The 17,817-nt window shown below is 37.4% G+C and overlaps 1 protein-coding gene across 6 annotated transcripts in view; it reads right to left on the minus strand.

The window, feature by feature from the left end:
* Window positions 1-17,817, minus strand: part of RYR2 (ryanodine receptor 2) — a 787,631-nt gene that overhangs the window by 267,872 nt on the left and 501,942 nt on the right. For all 6 annotated transcript variants that reach the window (XM_030812625.1, XM_030812626.1, XM_030812624.1 and 3 more), the window contains 2 exons: window positions 17,340-17,499; window positions 15,137-15,284 (listed from right to left, as the gene is read on the minus strand). In XM_030812625.1, coding sequence (XP_030668485.1) covers window positions 15,137-15,284; window positions 17,340-17,499 — 308 coding nt within the window. The remainder of the gene's footprint in view (window positions 1-15,136; window positions 15,285-17,339; window positions 17,500-17,817) is intronic.

Consider the following 17,817-nt stretch of genomic DNA (forward strand, 5'->3'; position numbering starts at 1 on the left):
TGGGACCCTGTCTCTACAAAGAGTTTAAAAATTCAGCCAGACGTGGTAGTGCATGCCTGTAAGTCCAAGCTCCTCAAGAGGCTGATATGGAAGGGTCACTTGAGCCTAGAAGGTCGAGGCTGCAGTGAGCTATGGTCATGCTACAGCACTCCAGCCTGGGTGACAGAGTGAGATCCTATCTCAAATCAAAGCAAGACAGACAGACAGACAGACAGAAAGAAAGAAAGAAGAAAAGAGAAGAGAAGAAAGGAGTTCCTATTTGTTTCTCCTTAAGATTTGGGAAAGACTTTATGCATAATAAAAATTTAATAACAGTTCAATCAGTGACTTGATATGATCAAATTAGAAATATAAAAATAATCTATATAAACACTAAAGGTCGTCAATAAACATAGAGCTAGGTCATATGTAACAATTTAAAATTAGATGAAGTAAAGCAGTGGAGAAACATGGCTGTAGCATGAGATGGCTCCCTATCACATAGGCTTAATTAATGAAACGATCAATAACTGCTTTTTGATAATGGTGGTGGTGATTATTGAATGTAGAACTAACTGAATCTGCTGGCTAACGCTTCAGAAACTAGCTTAAGTCTCTGAATCAGAGAAACATCTCTATGGTTAAGGGTAGATTCTCATGCTTATTACTTGGTAAGTAAATATATTTTGAAAAATAGGATTGTAAATGTTTTGAGAGAAAAAAATTCTATCAGATTTTATGATATTTAAAGGTAGTTTGTGCTATTAAGAAACTAGTTGTGGCTCACACCTGTTATCCCAACACTGGGGGAGGCTGAGGCAGGCAAATCACTTGAGGTCAGGAGTTCGAGACCAGTCTGGCCAACATGGTGAAACCCCGTCTCTACAAAAAATACAAAAATCAGCAGGGCATGGTGGCATATGCCTGTAATCCCAGCTACTTGGGAGGCTGAGCAGGAGAATCGCTTGAGCCCGGGAGGCAGAGGATGCAGTGAGCCAGTATCGTGCCACTACACTCTAGCCTGGGCAACAGAGCAAGACTTTGTGTCAAAAAAAAAAAAAAAAAAAAGAAGAAGAAACTAGTTCTCGGTGCTGCAGTACTAAATAAACAGGAAAGTCAAATTTTTACTCAGTATTTCCTCAAAAAACAGATTACTAATAAATTGTTTCCTTAAAACATGCCTGTAACCTTCCCTAAATGAACCTAAGAGATATTAAATATGAGCTATAAATTACACAAAAATTTGGAGATTATTTTCAGGGAAGAAAAAATTATCAGGTAGTTATCCTTATTTTTAATTATGCTGATATTTGCAAATAAAATATTACATTACATTCTAGTATGCATTAATAGATGTAACTCCTAATTTTCTAAATATAGAATTAGTATATACTATAGTTATTATACACTATAAAAACTATACTATAGTTTTTTTGGAAAACTAAACTACTGAAAAATACCAGGTTCCCTTTTCTCTGTTTGGTTTCTAATATATCAAGACCTCACAGATATGTATAGTGCGCTCAAGTAATGCAAACTAATTTTAATATTAGCTCAAATCAAATATTTTAGAAGGCAAATTTGGTATAAAAATATAATAATTTCCCCAAAAGCCCCCTACAAAATTCTCTTGGAATTAAAACATACCAGTAATCCCCTTTATTACTATAGGGAATGAAAATAGGGGGTACTATATGGAGAATATACTGCAGTAGAAACAACGCAGAACTTCTGAGTCCTAATATTCTTCTTCCTGGCCCTAATGCTATGCTATTCTTATGCTCATTGATGATACTCAGCCTGAACTTGAAACAAACATGTGGTTCACAGATTCATGCAAGGGACTTCACAAAAAAAAAAAAAAAAAAAAAAAAAGTACACTTCTTTTTCTTTTTTAATCTCTGTGGATTTTCCTATTTGTTCGTTTTTGGTTTTTTTTTGAGATGGAGTTTTGCTCTTGTTGCCCAGGCTGGAGTGCGATGGCACGATCTCGGCTCATTGCAACTTCTGCCTCCCAGGTTCAAGCAATTCCCCTGCCTCAGCTTCCTGAGTAGCTGGGGTTACAGGCATGTGCCACCACCCATGCCCAGCTAATTTGTTTGTATTTTCAGTAAAGGCGGGGTTTCACCACCTTGGTCAGGCTGGTCTCGAACTCCTGGCCTCAGGTGATCCACCAGCCTCAGCCTCTCAAAGTGCTGGGATTACCGGTGTGAGCCACTGTGCCCGGCCGTATAGTATATATTTATTAAGTTAGTTTAGGGTAGTTTGCAACCACTTTTTAAAGAAGCAACAGTTCAACATTATACTTCTTGCTAAAATACTAATACAAAGTGAAATCTGGGTTTGTAGGAGTTTTTTAAAAAGATCCAGGCAATCTGTAACAAATTTACTTTGCATACCTTGTAGCATCAAGCACCTGAGCCACAAAGTACGTGCTCCATATATACCTGCCAAACTGTATCTAGAAACAAAGACTCTTCCGGGCTCCGGATACAGGAACCCAGACAAATAGCTAATGGGTAGCATCCTGTCAAAGGCACAGAACTCCCCCCCAAACATCCTTCTGCTTTGCTCGATTTTAAACATGATCTATTTATGTGTTTGATAGGCAATTACAACTCATGTAAGTGTGTTATATAAGTGATTTTTATACTGTGATAATGAATATAATAATAATGGACATTTAAAAATGAATAGTTGGGAGACATATTCCTGTTATACATTATCAAGTCTGTTGGTATTCAAAGCAGAAACAATTCGGGAATTACATTATTAACTAACCACCTCAACATTAACGCCAAGGACTGAGAAAAGACTGTGCTCCCCGCACCTCCCAGGCACGACACACCACCAACCACCTAACTAGGGCCTAAAACGAGCTCAGGAGATCGAGACCACGGTGAAACCCCGTCTCTACTAAAAATACAAAAAATTAGCCGGGCGTGGTAGCGGGCGCCTGTAGTCCCAGCTACTCGGAGAGGCTGAGGCAGGAGAATGGCGTGAACCCGGGAGGCGGAGCTTGCAGTGAGCCGAGATTGCGCCACTGCACTCCAGCCTGGGCGACAGAGCGAGACTCCGTCTCAAAAAAAAAAAAAAAAAAAAAAAAAAAAAAAAAAAGGCCTAAAGTAACCATACACTCTGCTCTCCAAACAATACAGCTAAGAAAATATGTGCCACTAGAGGGCAGTCAAGATCTAACTATACATTAAAATCATAAGTTACAAGAAGCTATAAGGAAAAGCTAAAATTTTATACATATCTAGAATCTTTTAGGTCTAATGATAATACTTTATAAAATTATTGGTATTAATCAGCCATCCTTTCAACCTTCTGGTATTATTTTGGATAGAGCAATTCAAATCTTGATTAAACCTTGTAGTAAGTAAGAATAATTTCCATTTTCAAATGCTTTAAAATATTACTGACAACAGTAATCCAAAGATACTACAACTCAAATACAGAGTTCATGCTTTATCTGGAATATGTAAGCATTCTCCTAAGAGAAAATAAATTATAATTCTGATTAATTACATAAGGCTTGATTCAATTTTATTAAACTTTATAAAATTTATAAACCTTGACTTTTTTTAAATGTCAACAACAGCAGTATAGACTATTATAAATTAATGTTTTTAATCTCCTCTTAGTGATAATCAGACTGATTTTGCTTTATGCTATAAAATCTCTCAACATCTATCTTTTAATTTTTATTCCCACCATCCTTGTTCAAAAAAACAATTTTTCTAAAGCCTCCCAACTGGTCTATCTCCAAGCACTGCCCCCTCCAATCTGTCCCTTCCCACTGTTGCACTGTTGCCATAGTTATATTGCTATTGTAAACTGTGATCACACATCAAGCTCTTGCTTTAAAACTTCCTGGGGCTGGTACTCCTTATACAAATTTATCCACATTTCTTAGCTGAGTTTGCAAGATATTCCATATTTTGTCCTAATCCTTCTACCTTCATCTATGTCTGTTCTCTCTGCCCATCTGTACCCTATATTTTATCCTAAGTGGACCATCTACCCTTTCTCAACTCTTTCTACACTTAATCACATCAGACGTACTTTCTTTCTAGTAGCGATGGCCTTTCTGACACTAATCTCTACTTGTTGAAATTTTGATCCTCTCAACATCTAACTCTGAAGATGTTTCTCCCTTTACTGATTCCTCCTATTGGAAAATTAATCTTTCTTCTTATGTCTTTTCCATAGAGATCACCTGCTTCCCTACTATGAAGCATGCTGTTATATTCTGGCACATAGTAAACAATAAGCATAATCTCCACTTCTACTGTAGAATGTGCCACTCTATTCTCATTGCTCACTGCTCACATAACTTCAGTAAAATCGAACCTTGTCAAACAACTGTTAGTGGCTCTATCTCTAAATTCTTAAAATACAGAGACTGTGTGATCACCATTGTTTCCTCCCTGTTTTCTCATTTTCTTATACACTCACTCTTCAAACTCATTAGATTCCTTCATTCTTCCCTTCCCTATATAACTTTCCATACTTTCTTGCCCTTATTAGCTTTTCCCCTACTTGCTCTCTTAACCCCAATTACTGTCCAATTTCGCCACCTTCACTCTCAACATCTATACCTGCTCTGCTGAGTTCCCAGAAAACACATGCACAGAACAGACTGGCACCGCTAACTCACAGTCTCTAACCTCAGCGGGACCATCAATGTTTCTCCACAATGTTTTTATCTGTTTGCAGTCTGCTCTCTGTTCCATCCCACAAAACAGCAATTTTTAATCTTTATTGCTGAGTGACATCAGCAGAAATGGTAGAGAAAGAACCTCCAAAAATCCTCTTCTCCACAGAATTAATGAAAACACTGGCAAAAAATTATGCAAATGAAATTTTTCATAGCTCTGGAAATTAACTAAAGGCTGGCAAAAGCCAGGGAGTGTTTATTTGATAAAAATGTCCAAATGTTGGTAAGAACAGCAAACTAGTGATGTTTTAATTTGCTCCTGCCCCATCACCCTCTCTCTAATTCCACAGCATATTGAAAACCAAAGGCCCCTCAATCATAGTGAAAATCAGCCACCCACAAGCCCTTGTAGTGGGCAGAACAGAGCTGGAATTCCTCCAAATCCCAGTTCCCAGATAACCGTCTTTATGTTCCCTTTTCTGGAAAATTCCATTGGTAAGACTTGTCTTTATTCCACTTGACTTAGAGCTTGCCCAGTGCAAATAGTCGTTTCTCCAAGGACATTTGTTGAAAATCATCTGAGGCAATTTGTTAGCCTTGCAGCTTTGTGAGGCAGCAGTAACAGTTGAGGCAAACAGCAACTGACCAAAAAGTTTGAAAGGAAAAGCTGGGGAGTGAAATATCCATAGTGGGATGTGAGAAGCTCCAACATATTCCTGGGACTCTAGAAGGCCATGCTCATGCCCAGGGCTGTGCATGTATTCAGGAAAAACCTGAGAAAGCTAACACCTCTGAAAGACCTTGAGGCTCTGCACATGCAGTAAGAGAAGGCTGATGCGAAATTATAAATTGCCTGGTTGAGTGTTGAAGGCATGTGCCAACATGCTCACATTACATTGCCTCTCCTTTGGTAAAGACTGGGAGACTTATCGGTCCTAGGCATTTAAAGAAGTCTCTGTCCTACCATTAGCTGACCATGAAGCTAATGAAACTGAGACTTCAGGGGCCACACATGACAGGCAACACAGTCTCTACTAAACTAGTTTAGAAAAATTACTAAGAAAGCAAACAACAATGGCAATAAACACAACAACAAAATCTGAAATACAGGCAAATACAGAGTTACCAAATTACATTATTTAAAATGTTCAATGTTTCACAAAAATTGTGAGACACGCAAAAAGACAAGAAAGTATGTCCCATACATAAAGGGGGAAAAAGCAGTCAATAGAAATTATTCCTCAGGAGGCCGAGATGTTGGGCTTATTAGACAAAGACTTTAAGTTAGGTATTTTAAATCTGTTCAAAGAACTAAATAAAACCGTGTGTAATGAACTAAATAAAAGTATGAGGCCGGGCACAGTGTCTCATGCCTGTAATCCCAGCACTTTGGGAGGCTGAGGCAGGTGGATCACCTGAGGAGTTCGAGACCAGCCTGATCAACATGGTGAAACCCCGTATCTACTAAAAATATAAAAGTAGCCGGGCATGGTGGTTGTCCAACTCTGTTCTGCCCACTCCAGCCGCTTGTGGGTGGCTGATTTTCACTATGATTGAGGGGCCGTTGGTTTTCTATGCCATAGAATTAGAGAGAGGGTGATGGACAGGAGCAAATTAAAACATCACTAGTTGCTGTTCTTAGCAACATTTGGACATTTTTATCAAATAAACACTCCCTGGATTTTGGCCAGCCTTTAGTTAATTTCCAGAGCTATGAAAATTTGATTTGCATAATTTTTTGCCAGTGTTCTTATTATCCCAGCTACTTGTGAGGCTGAGGCAGGAGATTCACCTGAACCCGGGAGGTGGAGGTTGCAGTGAGCCGAGATCACACCATTGCACTCCACCCTGGGCAACAAGAGCAGAACTCCATCTCAAAAAATATATGTATATAAAAATGATGCTTCACCAAATAGTGAATATCAATAAAGAGGCAAATTATAAAAAAGAACCACAATTTCTGGAGTTGAAAAGCACAGTACCTGAAATTAAAAATACACCAGAGGGCTCAACAACAGATTTGCACTGACAAGAATCAATGAACTTGAAGATAAGTCCATTAGTCAAGTATGAAAAACTGAAAAAGAAATGAAGAAAGATAAGCAGAGCTTCAGACGCCTGGGGGATACACTCAACCATACCAACATACACATGATGGAAGTCACAGACTGTAAGGAGAGACGGAAAACAGAAGAATGAATAAATAATGGCCAGAAGCTTCCCAAATTTGATGAAAAACATTCATTTATACATCCAGGAAGTACAATAAACTTTGGGGATAAACTCAAAGAAATTAAAACTAGACACATCATAATCAAACTGTTCAAATCCAAAAACAGAGAGAGAATCCTGAAAACAGCAAGAGAGAAGCAACTCATCACATACAAGGGACCCTTCAAAATATTAGTGTCAATGTCTTATCAGAAAACATAAAGGCCAGAAGGCAGTGGGATGATGTATCTGAGTACTAAAAGAAAAAATAATTGTTAGCTGAGAATTCTATACCCAACACATCTTTATTGCTCTCTTCAAGGCTTCAAATCCAGTCCAGCCTTCCCTAACTTCTACTCCTTAGGAAAATAAACTCATTTTCTATTTCAACCTGAAGATAATAATTGTACGGTAGACTGCCCTCAGCTTCCTCCTGATTTTCCCTGTACACGGGTTTTTGCAGCGTCTTCAATCTTTACTTCTTTCCTACTAACCTTAGGGGAACAAGTGTTGTTGTTCCTTTTATATGAGGCCAATCCCTTTACCCATGCTCTGAATTTCATTCCCTTCAACCTTCTCAGTGACCACAGCTCATCAAGCTCTTCTTACTGTACTTTCAACCTCTCTCTCTCCCTTAGTGTAAAAATGTCCACATTTCTTTCAGTTAAAAAATGAAATCTTTAACCCTCTGTTTTTCTCTAGCAATAGTCTCACGTTTGTATTTATATATGTAATTGAATCCTGGTATATTTGTTGAGTTGTCTCACATGCACCTCAGACTGAAGATGTTTACAATAAAACTCAGAATCTTCCCACTACCCCATGTCCATCTGCTCCAATTCCTGTGTTCCCAACCAATGTGTATGTACTTGACATCTATCAATCCAGAAACTATCTCAGATGCCTCCTTTGTCCTTCTGCTGATTCTACTTCTAAATGCCAAATAATTTTTTCTGTTCACAGTATTGCCAAAGACAAGGCCTCCAACACTCCTCATCAATACTTCTTTTCTTAGTCACCAAACTGCTGTCCTCATCTCCAGTTTTGTTTACATTCAGCCTTTTTCCTAAAGAGCCACTAGAATCATTCTTTAATTTAAAAAAAAAATCTGTTTCAACTCCTGCCTCCTCTATTTGACCTACTGCCACTTTTCAAACTCCACTCTACATCTGGTCATGCAAAGCTCTCTGAAATTCCCATTTGCAATCCTCCTCGTGTCTGTAAGCCTTTACATATACTATTCTCTCTGCCTGAAATGCGTGAACCCAATTGACTTAGCTGTACTTACTTTGGTGGTTTTAAAATATGTCCACAAATACTTTAGTACACCTCCATTCAAAAAGTGTGGGCTTCATTTAGTGGTTCACTTCTAACAAACAGAATATAATAGAAGTAATTGTAACAAGCATTGCCACATCCTCCTTGTACTCACTCTTCGATTTTTCTTTCTGGGGGAAGTCAGCTTCCATGTGAAGGTACTTGAGCATCTCTATGAAGAGCTCTGTGTGGCAAGGCTGTGCCCACCTGGCTGTGTCTTCTGCCAACAGCCAGAGAGGAAGAGAGTTCTTTAGCCAACAGTTATGCAAGTGAGCTGTCTTAGTATCCAATGCTCCAGCTCCAGTGAAGTCTTCAGATGACTTAAGCCCTGGCCAACTTAATAGCAACCTCAGAGCCACTATGATCCAGAACCACCTGACTATGCCACTCTCACATTCATGACCCACAGAAACTTTGAGATAACAAATGTTTGTTACTTTTAGCCACTGAGAGGGTTTTTTTTGTTGTTGTTGTTGTTGTTGTTTTTGGCGGGAGGGAAAGGGGTAGTTTGCTGTACAGGAATAGATAACTAATATACCTCTTCTTTAAAGATTTCCCTCATGTCACCAAGCTGAGTTAAACCTCCTGTGTTATGACTCTTCGGCTTAACACTTTCATTGTATGGTAGTGGTGGCAATTTAGTCCATTTTCCCTGTCTACACTGAGAGCTACATAAGACAAAAACTCGTATTCATCTTTGAATTCCCAGAACTAGGCACAGTAGATGTTCCATATCTATGTGTTAAAATAAAATAGAGTGGCCAGGCGCAGTGGCTCATGCCTGTAATCCCAGCACTTTGGGAGGCCGAGGTGGGTGGATCACAACGTCAGGAGTTCAAGACCAGCCTGGCCAATATGGTGAAACCCCGCCTCTACTAAAAATACAAAAAAAAAAAAAAAATTAGCCTGGCGTGGTGGTGCGCGCATGTGGTCCCAGCTACTCAGGAGGCTGAGGCGGGGAAAATCACCTGAAATGGGGAGGCAGAGGTTGCAGTGGGCCGAGATTGCGCCACTGCACTCCAGCCTGGGGGACAGAGCGAGACTCTGTCTCAAATAATAATAATAATAATAAAAATTAAAAAAATGGAAATGAGAAGAATTGCAAATATGGAAGCAAAATGAAGTGCAGCATAAGTTTTATAAATACAAACCCCTTTTCTTTCTTCTTAAAATTCACATAATTCATAAGAAAGTAGGTACCCATAAGGTAGCAATATGTTGTCCACAACGGTGTTAGGAAGATGCAATTATTAATATGTAGTGGCTACAAACAGTATAAAACACTGTATGTCATCAGAATCACATCTTAACATTTTACTTATCTGGCATCATTCTGGAGTGAAGTCATCTCTAAAAGCAAATGTATCATGTGTCACTGAATACAGTTTATGCCCTTAAGTGACAATATCTTTAAAATATAACCATCATTGATTTTTTTCTGTCTGGCATTGTAATGCATATTTCTATGTACAGGGGAAAATGTACTCGTTTTCTTGGATACTGACCACAATTAACTCTTTCCTTGAAGACTCAAGGTTATAAATTCTCTGAGCTGTAGTGTTTTCCCTTATTTTTAGTTATTATCTGTAACTTTAGACATTTATTATTATCTTATTATCTACAAGTTTAGAATTGAGTCAACGAGACTTATGCATTCTCTGTTTGCAATTTTCAGTGAGTATCAGGAAAGCAATCTTGTGAGAGTTCCTTCTAAACGTAGAGTAAATAACTTTCAAAATGTTTGATATTAAGCAGAGTGGGGGAGTGGAAGGAAAATGGGTAATTACATCTCTATTAAGACTATAGATACCAAAATATAAATATTCATGTGTAAAGTAATGAAAACCTGGGGAAATCAAATGATTGATGTGTCAGACTATAAAACCATGTGTGAGTTTTTTCCCCAAAATTTTATCTTTATCATTATGTAAGTATCTTTCCAACCTAAAAATATATTGACTGTCGTCACTGCTACCTACATCCTCTAGGGATGCACAAATGTTAAAGAATTATAAAGTTAGAGGGAAGCTCAAGAACTCTTCGATTATTACACCCTTCTTTTGCCTAAAGAGAGTAGTTGAATCAAATATTTGAAAGTATGCAAAAACACTATTGGAAGTACTATATTATCATAAGGCAATGTTAGTGAATATTTGTCTGCCTGATATATACACTTGTTGATTAGAAAGTACATTTAATAGGTCATTTCAAGGCTGTGAAACCAGGATCTCTTGATACTGTGATTGAACATTAGCGTTCTCCATAGTCCACAGTCCACTCAATAATGCAGAGCTTTCCTAAGGTAATGTAAGACATAGCCACGCACAACCATGGCAGATCACTCATAATAATCCACGACTGGTGATATGGAGAAACAAATAAATGTCTGAAAGTTTAACCAAAACAAAATATAACCATCATTGATTTTTTTCTGTCTGGCATTGTAATGCATATTTCTATGTACAGGGGAAAATGTACTCGTTTTCTTGGATACTGACCACAATTAACTCTTTCCTTGAAGACTCAAGGTTATAAATTCTCTGAGCTGTAGTGTTTTCCCTTATTTTTAGTTATTATCTGTAACTTTAGACATTTATTATTATCTTATTATCTACAAGTTTAGAATTGAGTCAACGAGACTTACGCATTCTCTGTTTGCAATTTTCAGTGAGTATCAGGAAAGCTATTTAAAGTACATTTAAGATGAATCAACCTTTGAAAAGATTTATAAAATCAATTAATCCCTTAGAGAAGTAATCAAGATAAAAAGAGAGAAAACATCAACTATCAATATCAGGAATGAAAAGGGGGATATCATTAAAGATCCTACAGACATTAAAAGAACAGTAAGAACACATTAGTGCAATTTTATGCCTATATATGGCAACCTAAATTAAATGAACTAATTTACAGAAAAACATAATTTATCAAAGCTGACACATGAATAAATAGAAAATCTAAATAGCTCTCAAGCTATTAAATACATTGAATTCATAACAAAATACCTTTCCTATAGGATAAAACTCTAAGCTCATGGTTTCAATGATAAATTCTGTCAAATATTTGAAAAAGAAATAATATAGAATTAACACAAATTCTTTCAGAAAACAGAAGAGAAAATTTCCTACTTAGGAAGCTAGCTTTACATTGATATCAAAATCTAACAAAGGCATAATAAGAAAAAATATATATCAGTGTATTGCCCATAAACTTAGCTACAAAAGTCCTAAGCAAAATATTAACAAATAGAATACAGCTCTGTGTGAAAAAGGACAGTGCATCATGACTGAGGAGAGTTATCCTAGAACTAGAAAGTTGGTTTAATATTTGAAAATCACTTGATAGTCATGATACCCACAGAATACAGGAGAAAAATACATAGTCTGTTCAATAAATGGGGAAAAAAGCACTTGACAAAATTCAAGACCCTGTTTATGATAAAATCACCCACAAACTAAGAATAGAAGGGAATCTCTTCAATGTGATAAAGGACAGCTATAAAAAGCTATACTTAACATCATACTTAATGGTGAAACATCACAACTTTCCCCCTATAAGGCAGAATAAACTCTCTTACCATTTCTATTCAATAGTGTTCTGAATTCTTTACCAGTTCAATAAATCAAGAAGCAAAAAAGCTGTAACAATTGTAAAAGAAAAAGTGAGGTTTAGTTTTTGCAGACCTCATGATTATGTATATAGATAATCCCACTGAATTCACAAGAAAAATAGAACTGACATATAAATTTAGCCAAATCACAGGATATAAGATCAATATGTAAATATCAATTATATATCTCACATTCATGTACAGTTGGAAAATGAAATGAACTTTAAACTAATTTCATTTAGCAGTATCGAAAATATCAGATAAATCTGACAAATAAAGTATAAGACCTCTACTCTGAAAACTGCAAAGCAATGCTAAGAGAAACTAAACAGGATGAAAATAAATGAACAAATGTACCATGTTCATGAATTGGTTGACTAAATATGGCTAAAATATCAATTCTTCCCAAACTGACCTATGAATTCAACTGTAATCCCATCCAAATCAAATTAACAAGTTGAATCTAAGTGTATATAGAAATGCAAAAGAAGAACAAAAAAACCTTTATAAAAGATGAAAGAAGTTGGAAGACTTGCCCTACCTGACTTTAAGATTTATTATGTGATAAAAATGAAGACAATGAAATATTAGCTTAAGGACAGACATACAGATCAATGGAACAGAATATACAGTCCAGAAATAGACTGACTTATATGTTCAATAGGTTTTGACTAAGATGCCAAGGTAATTTAATTTGGTAAGGATAATTGTTCCAGCAAATGGTGCTGGGACAGTTGGATATTCATCTGTACAACAAAGGAACGTTGATCTTAACCTTACATCATACGCAAAAGCTAACTCACTTTAGATCACAGACCTACAAGTAAAAGCTAGAATAATAAAACTCTGGAAGGAAACATAAGAGACAATATTTTTGTTTTTGCATAGGCAAAGATGTCCTAGGAATCCACAACTATAAAGAAAAAAATCATAAATGGACTTCAAATTAAGAATGTCTGCTCTTTGAAAGACCTCATTAAGAAAACGGAAAAGCAACTTACAAATGGAAGAAAATCCTTCCATACCTGACATGGTTCTTCTATTCAAAATATACTTTTAAAAACACAATTCAGTAAAAAGGCCAACACAAATTAGAAAATATGCCTCAGTAATTATACTCCCAGGTATTTAGTCTAAGAGAAATGAAAGATTAATTATATTAATTATATACCAAGATTTGTATATGAATATTCATAGCAGCCTTACTCATAATCACCTGAAATTGAAAACAACCCAAATCATCCATCTATAGGAGAATGGATAAACAAACCGTAAATTATTACTATTATTATTTAAGGAATGCCACCGAGCAATAGATTTTGTGATATACATAAAACAGGCAAGATCATAAAAGCATTATGATGAACAAAAGAAACTACATATAAAAAATACATGTGATAGTGATTATAAAATCTACACTTATAGGTTACATTTATATGTCTATTTGCTATAAATTAATCTGTAATGATAGAACTTACAAAGTGGTTACTTTGTTGGGAACACAAACTTTCTGGAATGAAGAAAATATTGGAGGTGTTTTCGGTAGTGGTTCCTTTTGTTTCTACAACTGTCAAAATTTACCAAACTGAACACTTTAGATGTGTACATTTTATTGTATATAAATTTCTATTCAATTTAAATATTTCTATTTAAAAACTATTTTTTAAATTGTTTTTAAAACAATTTCTATTTCAATTTAAAAACATAATTATATAGAACTAATTAGCTTTGAGGGTTTATTCTATATCAGAAAATTACAGAAGTGTTTCTGATTGCCATTTTTTGGCTTACAAGCCTTTTATTATTTATTTTCTTCCCAGTGGTTACAGGGACTATACACTCTTTGAGACAGGTATCTTCTTGGTATCTTGCACACCTAACAGCATCTGATTCATAATGAGTGTACCACATCTCTGTTGTTACAAAGCTAACCTCAAGACAGACATTATGTTAGCATTATGGATATTACTGTTAACAAGTAGATATGTCATTTAATTTGCAGCAAATATAAGAATCCAGTAACTGATAAGATCTGTCAAGATGCTAAGTATGTTTTTACTCAATTCAAAGGACTAAAATATGTCAGGATGCCTATGCTTAGGATCCTACACCTGCCACTTTAAATGGGAAGACACAGAAGTCCCCGAATCTCAGTTTCCTTATCTGTATAATAAGCGTAATACAAGTATCATCCTCATAAGAGTTACTGTGAGGATTAAATAATAATTGTAAAAGTCTTAGAAATACTTACATAGTTAATATATAAACTATCATTATTATTTAAGATCCACTTTTATGTACAGGTAATGCACTGAAAATATGAGCCACTAGAATAGATTTGGAATACATTTTTAAAACTTTCCATCAAAAATTATAGGTACTGTGACGAAGCACACAACCCCAGTTTCTTTTTTGCCAATTTTTTGAAAATGGGTATTAAACTAACTCAAACTGCAGGAGCAAAGGATTAAAGAGTGGATCATTCTAAACTACATTCTTTTTTTTTTTTTTTTTTTTTTTTGAGACGGAGTCTCGCTCTGTCGCCCAGGCTGGAGTGCAGCAGCGCCATCTGGGCTCACTGCAAGCTCCACCTCCCGGGTTCACACCATTCTCCTGCCTCAGCCTCCCGAGTAGCTGGGACTACAGGTGTCTGCCACCGTGCCTGGCTAATTTTTTTGTATTTTTTAGTAGAAATGGGGTTTCACTGTGTTAGCCAGGATGGTCTCGGTCTCCTCACCTTGGGACTCACCTTCCTTGGCCTCCCAAACTGCTGGGATTACAGGTGTGAGCCACCGTGCCCAGCCTAAACTACATTCTTCAAAGGTATTATTTAAGGAAAATGTGTTCTTTGCAGAACCTTTAAAAATCCACTGTGTTCAACACATAGTTATTGAGTATTTATTGTAATGTGTTTCCCTTAAAGCAGAATATCACATTAATTAATTCAATGTTGCCTGTACATGTGTGTAGATGATGAAGGTGGAATTTTGTAAAACACTAGCCTCCACTACAAGCTTATTCCCCAAATCAGCAAAAATCAGCTATTCTGGAGGAGGGCTGGCAGGCTAGCGGAGGAGTTCAATATCATAATCAGGGAGGTACCTATTGATCTCAGACGCTTGAGGAAGACAGGCCCATTTTCTCCACCCACAGAATCATGAGCATGCTGAGCCATCCCACTGAGAGATGGGTCTAATCCCTCAGGTATTTTTCAGGGAATAAAATCCACTTGGCTGAAATTCCACACCTAGACTAGAGAACTCTATCTAGTACGCCCCCTTTTATTCATTTATTTGGCTTTAAAGAACTACTACATGATCTTGCAGCCGAAGAAGAGGAAAGTAAAACCAAAATACCATGATCTTGATCCGGTGCTTCCAAGTTGTAGCCGTACCCCAGCAGCGTGCGCACAGCCTCGCGGAGGCTGTCCTTGTTGGATTTCTTGGTTCGGTCATCCAGAAGAGTGTAGGGAACAAGGCGAGGATTTCTTCTGTTCTTTACATCCTGCAGGGAAAAACAGGGTGCAGCCGTCAAAGCAATACCAAGGGCTTTTAAAAATAAGTAGCTACCAAATACATCAAACTTTAAATTCCACGAGAAAAACCTGACCCACAATCCCTGCGTCTTCCCAGGCTGCAAAGTTACCAAAACACTATCAATACAAAAGATTCAATCAAATGAATAAGCACACGTATGGAAAGCAGGCCCTCTCCATGAGACGGACAAACAACAATAACAAAAAACAACTTCAGTGATCTCTAACCACTTCCATCTGCCACGTTCACTTGGCAAAGGACAAACTTAGAGAACATAGAACTTCTGAGTACAGTTCATGGACCGGGTTTTATTCCAAGAACAGCCAAATTAGTACCAGTCCCCCCTCAGTAGTTTTCAGTCAATGAAATTAAGGCTGCTTTCCCTTCTTCAAAAAATTCCAGTGTGTTATGGACCACCCTTCTATGTCCCTAATTGAAAAATATGCATTGGGTTGAATCCACCAACCAGTGAAACCCGGCAATTACAGGGGCACTAAAATGACTATAAAACTCGTAACTTGTCTATTGTACGAGAGGCTCCAGTGTTAAACTGTGGTTAAAATGTGTTGACAGAGAGAGAGAGAGAGAACAGGCTATCTTACTATCTTGGCAAAAGGATGCTTAATATTAGAGTACTTCCATGGCATGGGGGAGATGCATCAACTCCTACAAGTGTGTAGGGCAGTACCACTTTGGAAATTACTTCTTTCCATTCACTCCCTGAGACCTACTGCAGTATTTGCTCAAGTCTCCACATTTCAAGAAGCATAATCAATTCTCAATACTTTAACATAAAAAGGAATTGGGAGGCTGTGGATGTTCCCACTACATCTCCTAAGGGTAAAAAGAGAAGGAAGGAAGGAAGGAAGGAAGGAAGGGAGGAGGAGGGAGGAGGAAGGAGGAAGGAAAGAAAGAAAGAAAGAAAGAAAGAAAGAAAGAAAGAAAGAAAGAAAGAAAGAAAGAAAGAAAGAAAGAAAGAAAACAAGCAAGCAAGCAAGGAAGCAAGCTATGGAATCAGATAGGGGTTGTTCTGGTAAACCAGAGAATAAATACTGTGTTATTGTTGTTGTTGTTGTTTTGTTGTGTTGTTTTGAAACAGAGTCTCACTGCAGCCTCAACCTCCTGGGCTCAAGTGATCCTCCCACCTCAGCCCCCTGAGTAGCTGGGACTACAGGCATGTGCACCATGCCCAGCTAATTTTTTGTAGAGACAGTCTCTCACTATGTTGCCCAGGCTGGTCTCAAGCTCCCAGGCTCAAGCAGTCCTCCCACCTTAGCCTCCCAAAGTGCTGGGATTACAAGTGTGAGCCACCACGCCCAGCCAGAAATACTGTTTTGTCTTGTCTTTTCTTCTTTCCCTCTTTCAGGCAAATTTGTACTGAATGCCTAATCCTGAATACCTTAATACCTAAATACCTGAATATCTACTGATGCCTGGAGCAAAATAGTCTGCAACAGTAACTCAGTGGTGAAACCTGAACTGAGGCGAGGCTGTTTACGGTCTTTACCCCTCTTTGGTATGACCATGCCTCCCTTGTGCAGAATGAATTGCAATTGGAAGTCAGCTGCCCTACCAAGGTTGTTATGTATATACATGTAATATATCCTCAAATCACCATTCTGAAAACCAAATAAAAAGACTGAATTCTGAAATTTATGTGGCCCCAGGGGTTGTGAATAAGGAATGGTGCACCCGTTTTATTATCATTTTATCCCAATCTTCTTACATTTCAAAAGTTTCTCCTAAAATACAGTCTCAGAGAGAGAAATACCACAAAACCATATTATAAGTCACCAGTGTAGTATTATTCATTTTGTGCCTCACATGTGTTCACGATTACAGCCAGAGCTAAGGTCATGTAAGTTCTGGAGTCTAGCACTAAACAGGTGTTTTAATCCACATGTACACTACATGTGATCTGTATGATACAAGTTTTAAAGTAGTCATTATTTAATCTTTCCTGTTACAAAGTATGCTAACTCCCACTTAAGTCAGTCTCAGACGAATGCTAATTCCCACGTACCTGTTGGATGCCGTAAGTCCAGCCCTGCCGGATTCGATCCCGTGCCCACACATTGTGTGCATTTTCTGCCAACTTGTCCACCATTGCTTCTTGAGACGGGGTGAGTTTGATAAAGCTCAGGTCCATAGGGGCAGGCTTATATCCACTTGTCAGCTGGTAACTATGAATCAGAGACAAAGAAATTTGTATAGAATTGGCCTTTTCATAAAAATCTTTGTAAACATCATTTTCTGGCCCTACCTCATTGCTGTTGTTCCATAAACCACAGTGGTAACCACTGGTGAAGTACCAGACAGCAAGCCTAGGTTCCTTTCACTTTAGCTGATAACTGATCAGAAGGAAAAGCCACGTAATCTTTGTGTTTTTGTTTTTACACCAATAAGACAGAAATGAGACGACTTACCTGTCTCTCAAAGATGAAAACGACCTGTCATTGTTTGTGTTCCTAATAGCTGAGGCTTTTGTATAGTCTAAATCA

Source organism: Nomascus leucogenys, chromosome 5 (assembly GCF_006542625.1).
Source record: "Nomascus leucogenys isolate Asia chromosome 5, Asia_NLE_v1, whole genome shotgun sequence".
Lineage (NCBI taxonomy): Eukaryota > Metazoa > Chordata > Mammalia > Primates > Hylobatidae > Nomascus > Nomascus leucogenys.